The sequence below is a fragment of the Cherax quadricarinatus genome, chromosome 7 (assembly GCF_038502225.1).
Source record: "Cherax quadricarinatus isolate ZL_2023a chromosome 7, ASM3850222v1, whole genome shotgun sequence".
In the NCBI taxonomy this organism is placed as follows: Eukaryota; Metazoa; Arthropoda; class Malacostraca; order Decapoda; family Parastacidae; genus Cherax; species Cherax quadricarinatus.
In genome coordinates this window covers 7054581-7077562 of record NC_091298.1, presented here as the reverse complement: position 1 = coordinate 7077562, position 22982 = coordinate 7054581, and the positions used below count along the sequence as shown (strand labels likewise).

The window sequence follows — 22982 nt, the reverse complement described above, 5'->3', positions numbered from 1 at the left end:
TTGAACCTGGCGAGGTTTAAAAAGTAGCGAGTAGCACTTGACAGCGTGATGAACAATTGAAGCCTCACTGGTGGTCACTCAGCACTCATGAAAGTTACAAGATTCGGCCGTCATTGACGAGTGTGGTTGGTGGGTGGTTATTGTGTGGTTGGTGGGTGGCTATTGTGTGGTTGGTGGGTGGCTATTGTGTTGTTGGTGGGTGGCTATTGTGTGGTTGGTGGGTGGCTATTGTGTGGTTGGTGGGTGGCTATTGTGTGGTTGGTGGGTGGCTATTGTGTGGTTTCTGGGTGTGGTAATAATAATTCTTAATTATAATTTAATAAAATAATAATTATAATGATACTGATCATATCACACACACACACACACACACACACACACACATACACACACACAATACATATATATATATATATATATATATATATATATATATATATATATATATATATATATATATATATATATATATATATGCATAAGATCACAGTAATGTAGATTAAATATAAAACAATTACCTGAAAGAATAGAGAAATTCACATTTCTTGGAATTTATTCTTTCAGAGGGTTGTTTTATATATATATACATATATATATATATATATATATATATATATATATATATATATATATATATATATATATATATATATATGTATATATATATATATATATATATATATATATACATATATATATATATATATATATATATATATATATAGTATATGTGAATAGATTTAAAAGTGCTTAGACTAATTATTATCATAACTATAGTAGCATCTGTTAGTTTTATTTGGCAATTCACCATCGATATTCAATAACGGTTTAAACACGACGCGCGGCGAGTTTATCTGGAAAAATTTCACCACAACATTTCTACTCCAAGAAATAAGAATTTTAGTGATTATTTGTCCAGACAATTTCTTCCCAAATTCTATTAATTATAAATGGATCTAATTTATATAAACCAAAGGAAATATTCATATTATTGTCAAAACTGCTTTTTATGAAACAGGATTCAATTATATTCCTGTCGACCATGGACTTGCTTGATACTACTTTCTCAACTTTTGAAAATCAATTGGATGGTTAAAATCTCTTACATGAATAAATAGAGCATTGGAATCTTGTCCAGTTCTAATGCTATATTTATGTTTTTTAATCTTAGTTCAAGATTTTTACCAGTTTGACCGTAATAAACTTTATCGCAAATTTTACAAGGAATCTTATAGACACATCCATCAGCATTTTGGGGGGAATTCTTTATCAAAAGTTTTTTTACTGTATCGAGATTTTTGAATACAACTTTAATATTAAAAGTCTTAAGAAGAGAAGGCATATCAACCAAGTTTTCATGGTAAGGGAGAACCAACATATTTTTATTTGAATAAGGCTGGTTGTCCCTTTTTGGATTGTAAAAAGTATTTCTGGCAACTTTAAAAGATTTATCAATTACATTTCTTGGGTATTTTAAATCATTACCTATTTCTTAAATTTTGGATATTTCCTCATCTATGAACTCAGGACTACAAATTCGTAAAGCTCTCAGAAACATTGATGAGAAAACAGACAGTTTGACTCTATCTTGATGCGAGGAATAATAGTGGACATAGGAACAGTTATTAGTAGGTTTTCTGTAAATTTTAAATTTGAATTCATTATTACCCTTAATAATTAAAACATCTAGAAAAGGCAATGAGTTATTTTCTTCAAACTCAACAGTAAAGTTTATTGAATGGGCTAAGCTATTTAATTTTCCAAGGAAATGGTGTATATCTACATTTTTGGGCATAAGACACAAAATGTAGATATACACCATTTCCTTGGAAAATTAAATAGCTTAGCCCATTCAATAAACTTTACTGTTGAGTTTGAAGAAAATAACTCATTGCCTTTTCTAGATGTTTTAATTATTAAGGGTAATAATGAATTCAAATTTAAAATTTACAGAAAACCTACTAATAACTGTTCCTATGTCCACTATTATTCCTCGCATCAAGATAGAGTCAAACTGTCTGTTTTCTCATCAATGTTTCTGAGAGCTTTACGAATTTGTAGTCCTGAGTTCATAGATGAGGAAATATCCAAAATTTATGAAATAGGTAATGATTTAAAATACCCAAGAAATGTAATTGATAAATCTTTTAAAGTTGCCAGAAATACTTTTTACAATCCAAAAAGGGACAACCAGCCTTATTCAAATAAAAATATGTTGGTTCTCCCTTACCATGAAAACTTGGTTGATATGCCTTCTCTTCTTAAGACTTTTAATATTAAAGTTGTATTCAAAAATCTCGATACAGTAAAAAAACTTTTGATAAAGAATTCCCCCCAAAATGCTGATGGATGTGTCTATAAGATTCCTTGTAAAATTTGCGATAAAGTTTATTACGGTCAAACTGGTAAAAATCTCGAACTAAGATTAAAACAACATAAATATAGCATTAGAACTGGACAAGATTCCAATGCTCTATTTATTCATGTAAGAGATTTTAACCATCCAATTGATTTTCAAAAAGTTGAGAAAGTAGTATCAAGCAAGTCCATGGTCGACAGGAATATAATTGAATCTTGTTTCATAAAAAGCAGTTTTGACAATAATATGAATATTTCCTTTGGTTTATATAAATTAGATCCATTTATAATTAATAGAATTTGGGAAGAATTTAATAATACACTGGACAAATAATCTTTAAAATTTCTTATTTCTTGGGTAGAATAGTTTGTGGGGTGAGTTGTGCCAAGGACCTTTCCAAGTTGGCTCGCTGCGCGTCACGTGTTTAAACCGTTGTGGGATCTGATAGTGAGGTGCCGACCAGACCCCTTATATAGCTTCCTTGGATGCTTTACTTTCATAGTTCCTTGATAATGTGAGTAGTCACGAAAGCGCTTGGAATTTCTCTATTCTATCAGAGTGGTTGTTTTGCATATATATATATATATATATATATATATATATATATATATACATATATATATATATATATATATATATATATATATATATATATATATATATATATATATATATATATATATATATATAAATTTTTGCGGTAATATAAAAAGCATTCCGTGTTACTAAATTTAATCTAATTTCAAATGTAATTGAAAATTTCGTTTACAAGTGAATAATTATCAACGTCAGATGAACCGGTAAATAATTACCCAATGAACCAGTTTACGATAATTACTTATTTTCATTTTCTTAATTCGAATTTTCAAAGCAAAATTCTTACATATATATCTATATGTCTGTCTGTCTGTCTGTCTGTCTGTCTGTCTGTCTGTCTGTCTGTCTGTCTGTCTGTCTGTCTGTCTTTCTCTCTCTCTCTCTGTCTCTCTCTCTCTCTCTCTCTCTCTCGGTGGAGAATAAAGGGAGGAAGACAGTTATACTGAGAATGTCAGGAAGAAGGGAAGCTTGAGTAAGACACTCTGGAGCTACCACATCATTCCGTGACATTAAAGCTTAACTTTTTCCGTAATTACAAACAGTAGCAGACATTATCCAAGTTACAAGCTCAAGCGACTCTGCTGTCTGCTTGACGTGCGCCAAATTTACTGAAGGGTGAGTAGAGACTACCTGCTTGAAGTACAACGTCTATTAATACACGTTCATTTATGTGTATTCCCCGATGTGTATTACTTGGAAGATCAAATATAGACGTATAGCACGTTAATATCAGTCTTGGAAAGGAACATCGATCTCACTTGTCCAGCAATCGAAATACCTAGACGACTTTCAGTGCAAGGATTTGCCTTAGCCAACACAGGTTCAGCACCTATAGGAATTTGACCATGACTCCTGGGAAATAAGTCAAGCACGTTTTCTAAATGAAACAGGCTGCCTCATGCCTCTTCTAGCACCCTAGTGTAGCGATTTAGAGAGGCAATGCCTGCAGCATTCTTGATTTATATATACATACATATATATATATATATATATATATATATATATATATATATATATATATATATATATATATATATATATATATATATATATATATATATATATATATATATATATATATAATTAGATTTCAAGAAATTGTTTTGCATTTCACGTCTTGAACCGAGGTAACGAAATGGATAAATTAGTTGTAAGCAACAATGTACACAGTCAGAATACTTTACTTCCTCTGACAGACGAACTTGAGAGTGAAATTAGATTCCAGCTGTCACACGTGAGGTCAATATTTGAAGGAAACTCTCTGGCCCGAAACAGTTCACCAGCATTGTTTGTTACTGAACTGTGACCCAACACTCACATCACTTCATTATCTGTGTATATATGTGTGTGTGTGTGTGTGTGTGTGTGTGTGTGTGTGAGAGAGAGTAATGCTTTCAGAGCTAATGTGCATAATAAAATTATTATTAATAATAATAATAATAATAATAATAATAATAATAATAATAATAATAACAACAACAACACTTCCACCACCAACAACAGCAACAACATCAACAACAAAAGCAGCAACAACAACAGCTCTCTCCCCTCCCTCTTTATCCTCCCCACATTCGCTACTCTAAATGGATTTGTAATTAATGATTGCAAATAACTACTTAAGACGCCCCTGGAAAATTTATTATTTCCAGAGAGGGAAGAAGGGGGGGGGGGTATAAGTGAGTGGTTAAACTTGAGGCAGCTTTAAGCTTCGATGCAGCTTTCGAGAAACTCCATCCTCAGCTAAATGGTGGAGAAATTTGGGTTCAAGTGTGTATGTAGTCAAGCTAGAGGAAGCTAGGGTGGAGAGGATGGGGTATAAGTGAATAGTTAAGCTTGAGACAGCTTTAAGCGTGAGACAGCTTTAAGCGTTAAGCTTTGCTAAAGCTTTCAGGTAACCTCATGCTTCATCAGGCTGTGACCTCGAGTAGTGACCTGCAGTAATGACCTGCAATATTGACCTGCAGTATTCGCCTCCTCGTGGTCTTTATCGAAGCAACAGCCAACACTATAATTTGCGTGTACTTCAGCACGCACCATCGGCACCGTTTGTTTATTAGGCACGCCTAAATTTCCCTCTAATTGTACTCAATGGGGCACAAGGGTGGAGCATATATCACAGTTTGCACTCGGTGTGTACTCAAGGGACTGGTTGCAAATCACAATACACTCAATTGAGAGAGTGGTGCAGCGGACACCGTAAAAGTCCACAGCCAGAAGCCACGATACAGTATTAAAGTGGAAACTGATCAACAAGACACATTTCCCCCTCACTTGGGTATCCTTAGTGCATATACGTTTCGCCTGTGTTACAGGTTTGCTTGGTAGACTACAGGTGAATACTACACTGGAAGCCGGCTGTACAGGCGAAACGTTTCGGTAATAAAGATACTCGAGTGCTGCAAATGTGTCCAATTCATCAACTCGTCGGTATTGTATACCGACGAGTTGATGACTTGTTGACAACAACAGAGAACACACTATATAGAACCATAGAGAAGAACACATACACTGTATAGAACAATAGAGGAGAACACATACACTGTATAGAGCAATAGAAAAGAACACACACTGTATAGAACAATAGAGGAGAACACATACACTGTATAGAGCAATAGAAAAGAACACACAATGTATAGAACAATAGAGAACACACACACTGTATAGAACAATAGAAAAGAACACACACTGTATAGGACAATAGGGAACACACACACTGTATAGAACAATAGAAAAGAACACACACTGTATAGGACAATAGAGAACACACACACTGTATAGAACAATAGAAAAGAACACACACTGCATAGGACAATAGGGAACACACACACTGTATAGAACAATAGAAAAGAACACACACTGTATAGGACAATAGAGAACACACACACACTGTGTAGAACAATAGAAAAGAACACACACTGTATAGGACAATAGGGAACACACACACTGTATAGAACAATAGAGAACACACACACTGTGTAGAACAATAGAAAAGAACACACACTGTATAGGACAATAGGGAACACACACACTGTATAGAACAATAGAGAGCACACACACTGTATAGAGAGCACACACACTGTATAGAGAGCACACACACTGTATAGAGAGCACACACACTGTATAGAGAGCACATACACTGTAAAGAGAGCACATACACTGTATAGAGAGCACACACACACACTATATAGTGGGCACACACACACACACTGTATAGAACAAGATTATCAGATAAAAACGCACACAAAATATTGTTCTTCAGTATTTTCCTCCCCAGCCTCCAGGATTTTCCCTGCCGCTTCGACACTAACTGGCAAAACTCGAGTAAGCAAAAGTAGCGCCTCAATTACTGGGAACGATTGAAGTTCCTGAACCTGTACTCCCTGGAATGTAGGCGGGAAAGATACATGATTATATACACCTGGAAAATCCAAGAGGGATTAGTACCAAACCTGCATACGAAAATTACTCCCTACGAAAGCAAAAGACTCGACAGACGATGCAACATCCTCCCAATGAAAAGCAGGGGTGTCACTAGCACGTTAAGAGACAACACACTAAGTGTCAGGGGCACAAGATTGTTCATCTGCCCCCCAGCATACATAAGGGGGATTACCGATAGACCCCTGGCAGTCTTCAAGCAGGCACCGGACAGGCACCTAAAGTCGGTACCTGACCAGCCGGACTGTGGTTCGTACGTTGAATTACGTGCGGCCAGCAGTAATAGCCTGGTTGTTCAGGCCCTGATCCACCATGAGGCCTGGTCACAGACCGGGCCTCGGGGGCGTTGACACCCGGAACTCTCTCCAGGTAAACTCAAGGTATATATTTGTAGTTCCATGCGTTTCCTGGATCTACTAGTGTCAGTTCCTGATAGTCTTACAAGTATCTGAGTAACTCTGTGCACTTCATCCACAACTTGTTTCCTGCACACTAAGGCAATCTAGCAATGAATTTGCTCTATGATTTTCGGTACTGACTTTAGGTATCTGTCCATCTCCCTCTTAAAGACGGCCAGGGGTCTACTGGTAATCCCCCTTATATGTGCTTGGCCCCTAACACTTGTGTTATCTATTAGTGCACTCATAGCACCCCGCTTTTCACCGGGGAGGACGTTGAGCAGTCTGCCTAGTCTTTTGCTTTCACAGGGAGTTATTTCGGTGGACAGATTTGGGAGTAGCCCTCTAGGATTTTCCATGTGTAACTTATGATGTGTCTTTCTCGCCTGCGTTCCACAAAGTACAAGTCAAGGGATTTCAAACGGTCTCAGTAATTGAGGTACTTTATTGTACTTATACGTGCAGTGAAAGTTCTCTGTATATTCTTCAGATCTGCAGCATCGCCAGTTTTGAATGTGAGTTGTTTCTATATATTATCCTGTAGCTCAGTGTATGGTTCGCTCAGTAATTCTTGTAACATATATTTTTTATAATTCCTTTTCCATTGTAGCAATTTTCATACCAGGGGAACTTTTACCTGGCAATTATTAGTTGGACAACCTTTCGGTAAAGATCTTAACGGGGCGAAACGTCACTGAAACAAAAACATGTTTTGCAGAGTGTGTTCTCTTCACATACGTTCCGAGAGATTATTCGTAAGGCATGAAGATATCATTTATTATTATTATTGTTATTATTATAATAATTGGGAGGCAACCAGGTTTAATTTGAGTAGAAAGGAGTAGTTCCAGTTTCTCAGCTTAAGAGATCTATCACCAGCCTCCAGGCAAGGCATGTGTGTAGGCTGGGATCTCTCAAATGTTTCAGAAGGTCGAAGGAGGGATGTTATTTGTGAGATATAATGCAGATATGTCAGGAGGAGGAGGAAGAGGAGGAGGAGGAGGGGGGAGAAGAAGAGGAGGAGGAAGAGGAGGAGGAGAACCCGTACCTCTTTTCCCTACCTCTCTCTCTCCTTCCTATCTTTGTTCCTCCAGTCTTCTCTTCCTTCCTGTCTTCCCTTAATTATTCATTTTATCACGCCCATTTTCCTTCCCTTACCTCTCTCTCTCTCTCTCTCTCTCTCTCTCTCTCTCTCTCTCTCTCTCTCTCTCTCTCTCTCTCTCTCTCTCTCTCTCTCTCTCTCTCTCTCTCTCTCCATCTTTCTACTTCTGACTCACGAACATACAAGATAAAAATAATATAAATTATATTTTAACGAACATTCAGCAAACACATCTCTTTCCCGTGAGTTTCACAGTAAGTCATCATCCTGTGATATTTGCTGTTCGAGAGGATCTGATCTGTGACCGAGATGCTGGGTCGACGACCTCCGGACTACAACTGTTGTAAGTGTAAGTATGGCGAAATCGTAATGTCACTGAATGGTTTTGTGGCGGGTTTGTTAGTATGAGTTTTGGGAGGAGGACGATGGTGGATCGTTCTTACTCTAACGTGTTGCTAGGGGGCCTGAAGACGCTAGTGGCTTGGCTGTAACGCCTAGGATATCTAGGATGCTTAAGACGTCTAGCATGTCTAGAGCGCCTAGGACGCTTCCTTCCTTCCCCAGGACCCTGCCTAGGAATATATTGCGACACGGCCAGTTAGTAACACTGCCGTGTGTTGGTGATGTTGAGAGCAGCGCCGTTCATAACACGTGATTTGTTCACCATTCCTTCTCTCTTTACTTCCTTCCCTCCACTTCCTCCTTCCTGTCCTCCCTCCATCATTCCTACCCTCCCTCCTAGCCTCATTCCCTCCCTCTCTCGATCTCTCAGACAACAGCCTGGTAGTTCCAGTAGAGAGTTACAGATCTTTGTCTCTCACTAATTTATCAGCATCTGGTAACTTGCAGAATTTAATCATGCCCTATGCTGATAAAACCTGGACTCAAACTCTGCCTTTAAATATCAGTAACCACGTGGAAAAAGGGAGAGAGTAAAGGAATTAAGAGGAAGAGAGATGAAAGAAGAGGAGAAAGCAAGAAAGAGGATGAGCGGTGAGACTAGGAGGACAGAAAGAGGACAGAGAAAGAAAAAGGAGAAGAGAGGAAATAAGAGGAGAGAGGATGGAAGTCGAAGCACCAGCTGGGACGCACCAGCAGCTGGGACGCACCAGCAGCTGAGACGCACCAGCAGCTGGGACGGGCTTATCCCAGAAGCCTGTCATGGCGTGCTGGGCAGGGCAGGTAGTGCATGCTTTCTGACTATAAAATTACATTATTAGGGCATAACTAACAAGGTTGGTCACGAACTGTTCCTGTCTGTCTCCTATGTTCTGTGTGTGTGTGTGTGTGTGTGTGTGTGTGTGTGTGTGTGTGTGTGTGTGTGTGTGTGTGTGTGTGTGTGTGTGTGTGTGTGTACTTGCACGTGTACATTTCAAGTCGTATTGTGTGCAAGACAGCCAAACTCTCTGGATTTATTTCCTCTCATATTTTGTGAATTGAAATGAGTAAGTCATTCCCGTACTTCCTGTGACCCGTGTTGAGGGGTCAGCCTTGCGGGTCACCCGGATGGGGAGGGTTGTGGCTCGCAGGTGTGACATGCAGGTGTGGGGCGCGGATGTGGCAGGCAGGTGTGGCACGCAGGTGTGGTACGCAGGGATGGATATAAGACGAGATCTTCGCCCTGAAGGAGCTGGAAAGAATACGAGAAAGAAAAGAAGCGGGAAGAGAAAGAAAAGAAGGAAAATAAACAGGAAGGGAAAAGAAAATGAGAACCAAAAGAAAACATGAAGGAAAAGAAACGGGAAGAGAAAGAAAACCGAAAGGGATAGAAAACAAGAAGGAATAGAAATGGGAACAGAAAAAACACATGAAGGTCAAGGCAGACGTAAATTTACTTCGAATTTCTTGTTGCAACATAGTAACACCTGGAAAGAAAATCTATCGATATTTGTGTAAATAATTGAAACCTGCCTCTGACTTTTTTTTAGAGGGGTCAAAATTTGACCATGACAATTTTAAACGTTTTAGTGCAAAGTCAGACGTCAAGAAACCCCTGTTGGCATCAGGTAATACCTGATGACATCATGTAATACCCGTTGACATCATGTAATACCCGTTGACGTCAAGTAAAAACAGTTGACTTCTCTGACATCAACTTCACAGCAACTTTAATTCTCAACGCCCGACGATAAACGCCTCTATCTACCAATAACAAACACGTACGACACATTTCAACATGTGCCTAAAATGCCGAACAAGAAATAATCTTCGTTAGATATTTCTGCCCTTCTAGCTGGACGTTGAGGTATAGCTCTCGTCTCATAGTGGAATGACCTGGTAACATCTTCGTTGCTTTGCTGACCTCTCAGGGTGACATTACCATTATGAAAGCAGCTTACAAAACAAGCAGGTGAATAAGACATGTGCAGTGCTTGATATCTACTTCGGGAGACGTTTCGTCTACCACCTGCTTTATAAATCTAATTCGGAGAATAATTGCTGGAGACGGTGGAAAACGTGATGAGGTGGTTTTCCACGTCTTACGACGTTTATTCTTTGCACTGGATGAAGCCATTGGTTGGCGAAACGTCTCCTCACTAAAGATACCAAAGTGGGGCACACATGTCTTATTATCGTTATTATATTCCTAGCAAACCTATAGATTCGTTGGGGTTAGACTACAATACAGCAAATACATCGAGAGATGTATGTCCATCAGTGTGTACAGCGCGAGTCACGGCATTATACCGCTCTCCCCCACACACGTACCAAAACATAAACGCATACCATGGAAGTTTATAATATATATATTTGCACACTTACTGAGGTTTCAATACTTGGTGATGCATTCTTTACGCTTAATCACATCTCTCAGCCGTGTAGGAAGACTCACAAGTTCTTGAGGGTTTGAGGAGGTATATTATTTCATGCCCCATGTACAGCAGCCTCCAGCCGCGGGATGAAACTGATATCCTTGCCCAGTAAACTTCGTTTCACTATTGACCAGAGGTTCTCAATAGGATTTAGGTCTGGGGAATTGCCTGGCCAGTCATTAAAGAACATCAGGTAAATTGTCACACAATAACTCCAGGTAATTATGCTTGTTCATATACTGATTTTGGGAAGCACAATGAGTTCACCAACACTCTGAGCACTGAAACACCCCCAAACCATGAGCGAGTGTGGGTGTTTGGTGGTTCCGTAGGTGTAGCCTGGGTCTAGTGGGTCATTACCTCTGGGCCGGTACACATGTCCCTCACAGTTCCAAGTGACGGTGAAGGTTGCTTCATCGCTCCAAAGTACTTCAGACCACTGTTGAAGATTCCAGTGAAGGTATTGCTTTGCATAATCCAGCCTACGTTTCTTCTGTGGCTTGGAGAGGATCGGTTTCTTAAACTGGCGGTGACTACTGTAGCCCAGTTCTGACACACGTATGTTAACAGTTCTTACAGACACCTATGAGAGAAGATGTGGGTTCCTTTCTTTCAATTCTCTAGCAGTTATCCTAGGTGTACTCTCTAAATGTTTCTTTAACACAGTTAAGGTACGAACAGATGACTTCTTCGAGGGGCCAGGACGAGGTTTGGCAGAAGGTAACTCGACACTGCCATCAGCCTTGAAATGCTGCACCCAGTTCCTCAGTGAACGCTCACACACACCAACATTCTCCACTATTTCTTTCGTCTGATGCCCAGCTTTGTGAAGCCCTGTGATTTGAGCTATAGTTTCAGGTGTTAAAGACTTTCTTTTACCCATATTCCAACATGTTTAGCCCCAAAACCAAAGGGAACACAGGACAAAAGATGGGGCGGATGAAAGACGAAAGTGAAACACTTCTTCTCACCACGGCAGCCACGTGATCACTGAGGAATCACTGTGAAGTGTAGCGGCAGACCATGACGTCATGCTAACGGCTGCTACCCGGCACAATGCACTGATGAAAAAAGAACCCCCTGTATGGCAGACCGTTGATTTTCGTCACAGCATTATGCCGGGGCTCTCACCCGGCATAATGCAGTGACTAGCACTGTGTATATATATATACTTTAATCCCTAATTTAGGAATTTATTCTTGGCTGATGGTAAACAAGTGACACGCATCCTTAATGAAAGTCGATAGACTCTCAACACCATTAACAACCACACTGTGTCTTCCCTGCCACCCTTCTTCAGAAGTCCATCAAGAGATGTCTTCTCGATAGCATCTCAAATTCTTTATTATTTTCTTCTGGCTAGCCATTGAGTAAGCCATGTGTAAATTTTTTGTGGTATCTTTTATAAAAGATCAATTTTCTGGCATTCTTTATTTTCCTGGGTGATGTTAGTATACTTGAGATGAGGCTGGATAAAAATTGTTAGCCTGTAAATAGGTTGAGGCAGGACAGCAGCCCTTAGGTTGTAAATGAGTTAAGGCAGGATAAAGTCCCCTAGGATGTAAATAAGTTGAGGTAGAATAACAGCCCATAGGTTGTAAATTAGTTAAGGCAGGATAACAGCCCTTAGGTTGTAAGTGAGTTGATGTAAGCTAGCAGTTTTAGCCTGTAAATTCAACGGTGTTGACTGCACTTCAGGCAGCAGGTAACCCTACGTCAGGAGGCTTAGCAGGGATGCTCGCCATTCGGTCGCTAGCAGGCACGGAGCAGGGGGAGGTGATCCATTTTGACAGGCTGTTTCGGAGCTTGTCGGCAGCATCGGGAGGACTGTAACAGGAAAGCACACAAAATGCGACCACTCTTGGACGCGTTTAAAGGCAATGGTACCTCATGAGTGACCAAGGTACCGTTGTCATCAACAATATCTTTTTGCCACTGCTTGTTGGTATCATATACAGTCACCTCCAAAACTATAGCGCCCCTTACGAACACTGGTAATGCAGAATGCCCAGAAATTGCATGTGATTGCAAGCACCAAGAATTGCGCCTTCTTGGTGGCGCAGTTAATTGGCGAGGACACTAATGCATTCTCAAATGAATACATTTGTGTTCTTTTTTTTCTTTCAAGTTATCGGCGCTTACTGCCTCCTCAAGACAAGTTTTAATAACTGGTCGTGAGGAGCCAGTAAGAGTCGATAATTTAAGAGATAAAATGAGAACGCAAATGCATTCATTTAAGAATGCATTAGGGTCCTCTTTCTACCCCCTAAGCAAATCAAAATAGTGAAGAGTAGCAAAAACTCGCATACGGGTGTTCTCAGTGCCCAGCTGGAGAGCTTCCTAAATCCTGTTTTGATCGTGAGCGAGGGAGTGTCAAGGACAACACGGACGGGACGTGATAGAGTGCCTGAGGGAACCTGGGCGTGTGAGGGAGGTTTTGGTATTGAGGGGAAAATGTTGGTGTCGAGGGGAGATGGTGTTGGGGAGGATGTCAGTGTGTGGAAGGTCCTCATCTTCCAGTAACAAGAAAGTCTTTTTGCACAAGAATACCATCTAATATAACTTTACAGTGAATGAACAACTCATCACACATTACAAACTGTACACAAATAACCTCCACATAGGAGAGAGAAACTTACAACGAGATTTCGGTCCGGCTTGGACCATTTACAAAGTCACACTGACACAGAAGACTGAGGGAGCCAGTATATATAGGTGAGGGGGACAGGGACGGGACCAAGAGAGGAAGAAAAAGAAGTAGTGATAGTGGTAAGGCTGGTAGTGGAAGTCGGACTGAAATGTCGTCGTAATCTTCTCTCTCTACTATGTGCAAGATATTTGCTTATTGTTCCAGTCACGGTATTATGTCTCTTTATTTTATCATTCCTTCATACACATTACTTCATATACACATTGCTTCATACACATGTATGGTTGGGGTAGTGAGATGGGAGGACAGTCAAATTCGCTCGGTGTTAATTTTATTAATCTCTGTGTGATCGCACAGCTGAGTGGGGGGAGTAGCAGAGTGTTTCCACAGAGAGTGACGTGACAGGGGGGTAGTGGCAGTGGTGTTGTTCCCCCCTCGTGGGAAGTGACGTAGGATGGGGGGGGGTAGAGGTAGTGGAAGGGACGGATCTCCCCGGGGAAAGCGCTAAATTACTGGAAATACAATAAAGATTTGGCAAAAATAACGAGAGGATTTGTTGATTAGTGTTGTGAACACGGGAAAACCTACCACACATTATTTTTTTATTATGAATATTATTAATAATAGTAATTATATTATTATCTTTAACATTATTATTATTTTTTTAACATGATTATTATATCTTTAATATTATTTTTAACATTATTATTATTGTGATGAATGGTTTTGAAAACCGACAAGTTGAAGAATTGAGACACTTATGCAACACATGGGAATCTTTATTGAAGAAACGTTTGATGAAGCCACTGTGTGGCGAAACGTTTCTTCAATAAAGATTCCCATGTGTTGCATAAGTGTCTCAATTCTTCAACTTGTCGGTTTTCAAAACCATTCATCACATCTGTCAGACACTGCAACATCATGGAATCTTGGTACAAAGACTTCAACGCTTGCCCAAACCTTTGGACGATGACCTACTTACATTAGTGGCAGGTCCCACTAAGATCCCGCCTCCTCCTGCTTCAACTCATCTCACCGCAGTATATAAGCCACCTCTCTGGCCCTATGCTGCACTTACTACAAGAGTGATGGACTGAACACATCGAATCCAGGTTGAGGGACTGATTACCTCATACTTCTACTCTCCTTACCCATTTCTACTTTGTATTGGACTGATGAAGCCACTGTGTGGCGAAACGTTTCTTCAATAAAGATTCCCATGTGTTGCATAAGTGTCTCAATTCTTCATTATTATTATTATATTCAGGAAAAAGGGAGTGGGTAGCTCCTAATTTCCCTGAGGGAGAGTGCTAGACTAACATAAGAGAGTTCCTCCTGGATGCTCAGATGCTCAGGTCTCGCTCGTGAATCTAACTCAACCACTTGCTAGCACAATATACCATTATCATAACGATTTTGAATTCTTGCTGACCGGGATCAGGTGCAGGGGGCGCCAACATCAACAACACCCTGAAATCAAACATTGCAAATATTCGCTACCCAACCCTGTGAATAGCCACTTCAGAGCATCATTCATTTTCACCATTCAGCCCTGAACGATATTTTTTTTTCAGCGTTACCTATCGTGTTCCAGGTGCATATAAGCGCATTCCTATAGCGTAAATAGGTACCTCGGCTATTGTTGTCCTTGAAAATTAATGTCTATTGTTTGTCATGACGGCTTGCCTGAATGCCTGTGATGGCGGAAGTGTATAATATTATCATGAAAGTAGATATATACAACTTCCATTTATTTTGCATATTTGTTTTCATTCGTGTTTTACCAGTGACGTATTTTGGTAATGTGTAAAACTTACTGATTGGCCTTTCTTTCGAAGTTATGGACATAAAAACTTGGTTTGGGCTTGACCTAAGTAGAGTCCGCCTCCAGTCAGAGTGTCATTCACTCTCAGCCCCCTGAGAGTGAATGACACTCGTTGACAGCCAAAGTAAATGTCCATCAGTGTCAGCCGAAGTGAATGACCATCATTGTGAGTCGGAATGAATGAATGATCATCAGTGTGAGCTAGAGTGAATAACACTCATTGTGAGCAAGAGTGAGTGTAAATTGTATCTGAGGCAACAATGTTCTACTGTGGATTATCCACCATCAATATTTCACCCAAAAAAAACTTGCAAACAAACTTGTTTGCCCTTGACAATAAGATATAAGATACGAGATATACGATAGGTCAGTTTAAAGACTTTGTCACGAGGTTTCTCTGAAATTACCATAAAGAACTCTCTCTCTCTCTCTCTCTCTCTCTCTCTCTCTCTCTCTCTCTCTCTCTCTCTCTCTCTCTCTCTCTCTCTCTCTCTCTCTCTCTCTCTCTCTCTCTCTCTTTCTCGCTGTTTTTCTTCCTTGAAGAAGAGGAAGAGAAATTAATAAATCCAATTTCAAACCTTTTTTTTTTATTTGTAATTTTTGCTTAAAAATTTCTGGTACAGTGTAAATGTTATCCCCGTCAGTCTGTAATTAATTCATGCCAGCTCTGCCAAACGGGTCATTTAATATGCATTGCTCAAGGAATTTATCGACATTGTTAATAATTTGGACAGTACAGGAAGTGTGGGTAATGGGCACGCCCATTTAGGAGTTTCACATAGGCGAAGGGCATCTCGTTTCTAAGTACAACGTTTAATAAACGCAAGATTACACAAACCTGACAATTGTGAGATGAATTGCTATGAGGAGTTAGTAAGAAGTCAGATAAGGTTTGTCGGGAATCAGGACAAGTCTTTCCTGACGCGGGACTTAGTCATATGATGACCCGCAGCTGGAGCTTTTGGTCATCTGACCGAGGACTTCCTCTGGCTTATCGGTCCACCCCTTTAAAAATTATGATTATGTTTATGGCAGTTAGATTTTAGTTAATAAGAGATACGAGTTTTACAGGACAATAATATGAAGTTGCAATGTTTTCAAGGAGACGGAGAAAGATCAGCTAGAAGAGTAAGTTTGTGTCCAAAAGGGACTCAATGTAAAGAATGTGAGAAGAAGGCGTCGTAAGTGCTGGGAGTTAATAGGCAGCACCAGCCACGGTGACACACGGGGAGTTGCAGGAGACATCTGTACCGTGGCAACAGGCAGCACCAGCCACGGTGACACACGGGGAGTTGCAGGAGACATCTGTACCGTGGCAGCACCAGCCACGGTGACACACGGGGAGTTGCAGGAGACATCTGTACCGTGGCAGCAGGCAGCACCAGCCACGGTGACACACGGAGTTGCAGGAGACATCTGTACCGTGGCAGCAGGCAGCACCAGCCACGGTGACACACGGGGAGTTGCAGGAGACATCTGTACCGTGGCAGCAGGCAGCACCAGCCACGGTGACACACGGGGAGTTGCAGGAGACATCTGTACCGTGGCAGCAGGCAGCACCAGCCACGGTGACACACGGAGTTGCAGGAGACATCTGTACCGTGGCAGCAGGCAGCACCAGCCACGGTGACACACGGGGAGTTGCAGGAGACATCTGTACCGTGGCAGCAGGCAGCACCAGCCACGGTGACACACGGGGAGTTGCAGGAGACATCTGTACCGTGGCAGCAGGCAGCACCAGCCACGGTGACACACGGGGAGTTGCAGGAGACATCTGTACCGTGGCAGCAGGCAGCACCAGCCACGGTGACACACGGGGAGTTGCAGGAGACATCTGTACCGTGGCAGCAGGCAGCACCAGCCACGGTGACACACGGGGAGTTGCAGGAGACATCTGTACCGTGGCAGCACGCAGCACCAGCCACGGTGACACACGGGGAGTTGCAGGAGACAGCTGTACCGTGGCAGCAGGCAGCACCAGCCACGGTGACACACGGGGAGTTGCAGGAGACATCTGTACCGTGGCAGCAGGCAGCACCAGCCACGGTGACACACGGGGAGTTGCAGGAGACATCTGTACCGTGGCAGCAGGCAGCACCAGCCACGGTGACACGGGGAGTTGCAGGAGACATCTGTACCGTGGCAGCAGGCAGCACCAGCCACGGTGACACACGGGGAGTTGCAGGAGACAGCTGCACCGTGGCAGCAGGCAGCACCAGCCACGGTGACACACGGGGAGTTGCAGGAGACATCTGTACCGTGGCAGCAGGCAGCACCAGCCACGGTGACACACGAGGAGTTGCAGGAGACATCTGTACCGTGGCAGCAGGCAGCACCAGCCACGGTGACACGGGGAGTTGCAGGAGACATCTGTACCGTGGCAGCAGGCAGCACCAGCCACGGTGACACACGGGGAGTTGCAGGAGACAGCTGTACCGTGGCAGCAGGCAGCACCAGCCACGGTGACACACGGGGAGTTGCAGGAGACAGCTGTACCGTGGCAGCAGGCAGCACCAGCCACGGTGACACACGGGGAGTTGCAGGAGACATCTGTACCGTGGCAGCAGGCAGCACCAGCCACGGTGACACACGGGGAGTTGCAGGAGACAGCTGTACCGTGGCAGCAGGCAGCACCAGCCACGGTGACACACGGGGAGTTGCAGGAGACATCTGTACCGTGGCAGCAGGCAGCACCAGCCACGGTGACACACGGGGAGTTGCAGGAGACATCTGTACCGTGGCAGCAGGCAGCACCAGCCACGGTGACACACGGGGAGTTGCAGGAGACATCTGTACCGTGGCAGCAGGCAGCACCAGCCACGGTGACACACGGGGAGTTGCAGGAGACATCTGTACCGTGGCAGCAGGCAGCACCAGCCACGGTGACACACGGAGTTGCAGGAGACATCTGTACCGTGGCAGCAGGCAGCACCAGCCACGGTGACACACGGGGAGTTGCAGGAGACAGCTGTACCGTGGCAGCAGGCAGCACCAGCCACGGTGACACACGGGGAGTTGCAGGAGACATCTGTACCGTGGCAGCAGGCAGCACCAGCCACGGTGACACACGGGGAGTTGCAGGAGACAGCTGTACCGTGGCAGCAGGCAGCACCAGCCACGGTGACACACGGGGAGTTGCAGGAGACAGCTGTACCGTGGCAGCAGGCAGCACCAGCCACGGTGACACACGGGGAGTTGCAGGAGACATCTGTACCGTGGCAGCACCAGCCACGGTGACACACGGGGAGTTGCAGGAGACAGCTGTACCGTGGCAGCAGGCAGCACCAGCCACGGTGACACACGGGGAGTTGCAGGAGACAGCTGTACCGTGGCAGCAGGCAGCTAGGTCGCTTATACTCTTGATAGATGTTAGAAATGTAAAAACAATTCTCTGTATCATGGTCGAAAATGAACCAGGATGGTTTTTATTGACGGGACTGAAACATCTGCACAGACCATTTTTTTTTTTAATGGAGAAATTGAAAATCTCCATTAGAGGTAGTAAGGGTCGGGAGAGTACCCAAAGAGATCGAAGTCTTGCTTATAGTACTGAACGACCTCGTTCAGAAGAGTCAATGGCACCTGACTGTAGTAGTGCTGGACCGCATCTCTGGTTCCGTTGAACACATCGAAGCTGCAACGATACAGAGGATGGTAATACACAATACACAAATAACCCGGTAATACTTTGGTTATACCTTTTATCACGTAGATAAAAGTGGTTAGGTTAAAATCATTGGTATGGAAAAATGAAGTTTTTACGTGTTAGTGATTAATATTGATGTTTGTTGTGTGTAAACATAATACATAGTATGGTCATACAATAAACGATGTTATAAGCAAAGATAGCGTAGTTTTTATAGCCGTCAGATCATGAGTTGAAATGGAGTACTGTTGACATAGTGAAGAGAAAACACCCGTTGCAGAACGAGTATTTTGTTGCTGTTGTTGTTGTAACAACGTTTCGCTCTGTGAGGTTTCATCAAGTCATGACTTGGTAGGTATTGTATACCATTTTGATGTTCATCTTGTCAGACACTGCAACACATAGCATCTTGATACAGAAAACACCTTGGACAAACTTTTCAAGTGAGAATTGTTGGATCTGAGAGGGACCTGACCTTTCAGTGGTTACATTCTCACTACTACTACTACTCTGCACCTCTCCTTCCGACAGTATTTAAGTCTCCGCACTGTCGCTTGATCTTCAGATAGTTCCTGACTATGGAACTGAACTTCTCCAGGCCGAGGGACTGACAACCTCAAATTCTACGACTTTAAGGGTGATGGACTGATTACATCGTCTTCTCTACTGTTCCTGCCTACTTTCTGTATTCGATTGAAGAAGCCTACTGTGTAGGCGAAACGTTTCGGAATAAAGTTGCCTAACTGTTGCTTATGTGTCTTACCTACCAAGTCATGACTTGGCAAAGTTCTGCACACAGCGATACGTTGTTTATTTTAAAGTCTGTTGGTGTGACGAAAGCTGCCGTAGACACTGATCACATAGACGAATACTGAAGTCTCCCAGTTTAGGCTGACAGATTTCATTACTTCGTACATGAAAAACATCCAGTGTGGAGGAACATGGAAGGGCAGAGCAAAGTGTGGACGGGGGATGGCAATAGGCACCACTCACTTGGATGCATGAGTATGGAGTTTGAACAGCTGGTCTTGGAGGCCCAGCTGACGGATGACGTACTCCTGGTCCAGGTCCAGTGTCTCCACCTGGGCGATGACGTCATAACTCACCTGACACGGGGCGCAGGTCAGCCAATATGGCCGCCAGTGCATGTTAATGCTTTTCTTACCACCTGATTTCCTGTGTGTGTGTGTTTGAGAGAGAGAGAGAGAGAGAGAGAGAGAGAGAGAGAGAGAGAGAGAGAGAGAGAGAAATAATTAAGAACATTACAACTGTAAAATAGCATTGCTTATTTCAGTAACAATTCACATGAGTTATATTCAAGAATGAGACAAACACAATCGATCTTGCTTGCTAAGCTTCAGCGACTCACCAGGCTTGCTTTAGGTCGTATATCACCTTCTTGAGGAACTGCGTGAAGGTGGGCTTGGTCGCGTTGTTTACATTGAAGGAAGTATTGAGGGAGATGCTGGAGTCGGGATACCGCTGAGCGATGTGGCGTTGGAGCTCCTCGAATCGGTGATTTGGACTTTTTACTCTCAGCATCTTGTCTCTGTGGAGGCGGTGAGGATCATGCTGGAGCTGACGTCCTCACCCGAGGGAAGGAGGAAGGGTGGAGGAAGAGAGCCTTCTTTCCCTCGACTCATACACCTTGATAATACACTATAGTCCTCAATCTAGATAGACGTAAATAGCTCGTCTCAGCAGAAAGCCTTGTTGTAGGCTATTACTTCCTCTGTTATCCATCTTTTCCATGTACTCCCATGTAAGTGACTACTGAAACACACACACACACACACACACACACACACACACACACATACACACGGACAATAATAATGAAGGGAAAAGTAGGAACGGAGGAATCAGGGAGGGACAAAGAGAAAAAAAAAGTCATTAGAAGAGGTTGAGCTGTTTGTAACCAACTTCTTGGTTACAAACAGCTCAAAACGGGATCTTCAGGCAGAAAACATTCTTAAGGAGTCCGATATATTACCTAATATACCTAAATTAAGACAGAACAGAAATGGAGAGACAACAGTTGAAAGAGCACGGAAAAAAATAAGTCATTTATAGCAAAGACAATCAGAAGAAGGTAACAAGAAAGGTACGTGAAGGATGAAGCGGGGAAGGGATAGGAGCAACAGCGATAATCAGAAACCAACTGGCTTTTGAAGAGATGACAGAGAACAACAGAAGTGTCAAATGACTACATAATAAGCACAGTCTAGACTCGGGGACCCATAGCAGTAGTAACAGACATTTACAATCCACCACCAAATAGTAGGAAACCAGGACAAGAAGATGGAGACAGCATCAAAGCAATGGTTGACACCATAGCGGAAACAGCAAAAAAGAGTCCGTATGGCAAAGCGGAAAGATATATTACTGAAGTACAAGGAAACATCTAAGAGTCACAGTGACAGAGGTATCAGAAAGAATTTCTTCAGTCCGAGGGTTGTGAGAAGTGAGCCACTCACCGATATGCCGAGAGGAGACGCTCTAGCGGGTGCCTTACAATAATCATCTTCAAGGCGTTCCTGAGGAGGTGTTTCCTGAGGGCTGGGTCCCGCGGCTGCCTGTACATCCGACGGGCGCTACGATGGGAACCAGGGATGGTCTTGTTCTTCCCAGACAGCTGCAGCAAGTGCTTCATCCAAGTGGTCGAGGCTGCCTGCCAGGGAAACACTCCCCGTTGTATTGATGCTTTTTAGAGCCTGAAGTCTTAGAGAGAGAGAGAGAGAGAGAGAGAGAGAGTCATTTAAGAACATAAGAACATAAGAACGAAGAAACACTGCAGCAGGCCTACTGGCCCATGCGAGGCAGGGCCAAGTCTCCTACCGGCTTAAGCCAATGCACCCAACCTAGTCAGGTCAGGTCACATTGACTTAAGGGAGGAACACGGCAACCGACCTGGTAGCACAAGCTATCAGGTCCAACTCACACCCACCCACATCCACTCATGTATTTATCCAACCTATTTTTAAAGCTACACAACGTTCTGGCCTCGAAATTATTGAGGCTGTTAAATGTTATAATTTCAGACACGTTACATCCTATCACTGTGGGAGCTCCTCCTACCTTGATACACCCTGTGTTTGTCACTGCTATTGCTCCTACCTTGATACACCCTGTGTTTGTCACTGCTAGTGCCCCTACCTTGATACACCCTGTGTTTGTCACTGCTAGTACTCCTCCTACCTTGATACACCCTGTGTTTGTCACTGCTAGTACTCCTCCTACCTTGATACACCCTGTGTTTGTCACTGCTAGTGCTCTTCCTACCTTGATACACCCTGTGTTTGTCACTGCTAGTACTCCTCCTACCTTGATACACCCTGTGTTTGTCACTGCTAGTGCTCTTCCTACCTTGATACACCCTGTGTTTGTCACTGCTAGTGCTCCTCCTACCTTGATACACCCTGTGTTTGTTATTGCTAGTGCTCCTCCTACCTTGATACACCCTCTGTTTGTCACTGCTAGTGCTCCTCCTACCTTGATACAACCTGTGCTTGTCACTGCTAGTGCTCCTCCTACCTTGATACACCCTTTGCTTGTCACTGCTAGTACCTCTCTCACCTTGAATATAGGGCACCAGATGAAGGAATGTTTGGCCGCGAAGATCATATTATCGTAGACGCGCTCCAGGTCAGGAACAGGTAGTTCTTTGTTCCTCACCAGTCGACACACTTCCGACACCCGCCGCCTCCTCTCAAGTAGCACCTCTCGCTCCAGAGCACTCTTCTCCTCAGTCTGCCAGGGGGGGCGAAACGTTAGAAATATTCGCGAAAATGTTTACCGAGAGCTGTAAATCGACACTAATATGTACTTAAGATATTTATACACCACAGCTGTTTCGCCCAGTGTGTGATCGAAGTTTTGTGGTTATTAAAAGTATCCACTGTGTGGGCGGAACGTTGTGGTTATTAAAGACAAAGTTTCGCTCCAAGTAAAAATACTCTACTTAGAGCGAAACGTTGCGAAACCCACATACCTCGAGCTATGTGGGTTAGTCAATGTAGACAGAAGGTGGTGGTGGTGGGGGTGAGACAGATAGGTGGTAATGACAGCAAGTGTGTGGTGGTTGGAGAGGTGATAGATTAGTGGGAGCTGTTGTGGAAGGTTGGTGGTGGTGGCGACAGGAGAATGTTGGCGGT

General features: G+C 43.0%; 1 protein-coding gene across 1 annotated transcript in view; it reads right to left on the bottom strand.

The window, feature by feature from the left end:
- Positions 1 to 18409: 18409 nt before the first annotated feature.
- The window catches only part of LOC128686772 (carbohydrate sulfotransferase 10-like), a 13392-nt gene continuing 8819 nt past the window's right edge, over positions 18410 to 22982 (bottom strand). Inside the window, exons 2-6 of the mRNA XM_053773818.2 lie at positions 22405 to 22578; positions 21306 to 21499; positions 20198 to 20377; positions 19822 to 20004; positions 18410 to 18816 (exon numbers count right to left, since the gene is read on the bottom strand). Coding sequence (XP_053629793.2) covers positions 18675 to 18816; positions 19822 to 20004; positions 20198 to 20377; positions 21306 to 21499; positions 22405 to 22578 — 873 coding nt within the window. The 3' untranslated portion in view covers positions 18410 to 18674. The remainder of the gene's footprint in view (positions 18817 to 19821; positions 20005 to 20197; positions 20378 to 21305; positions 21500 to 22404; positions 22579 to 22982) is intronic.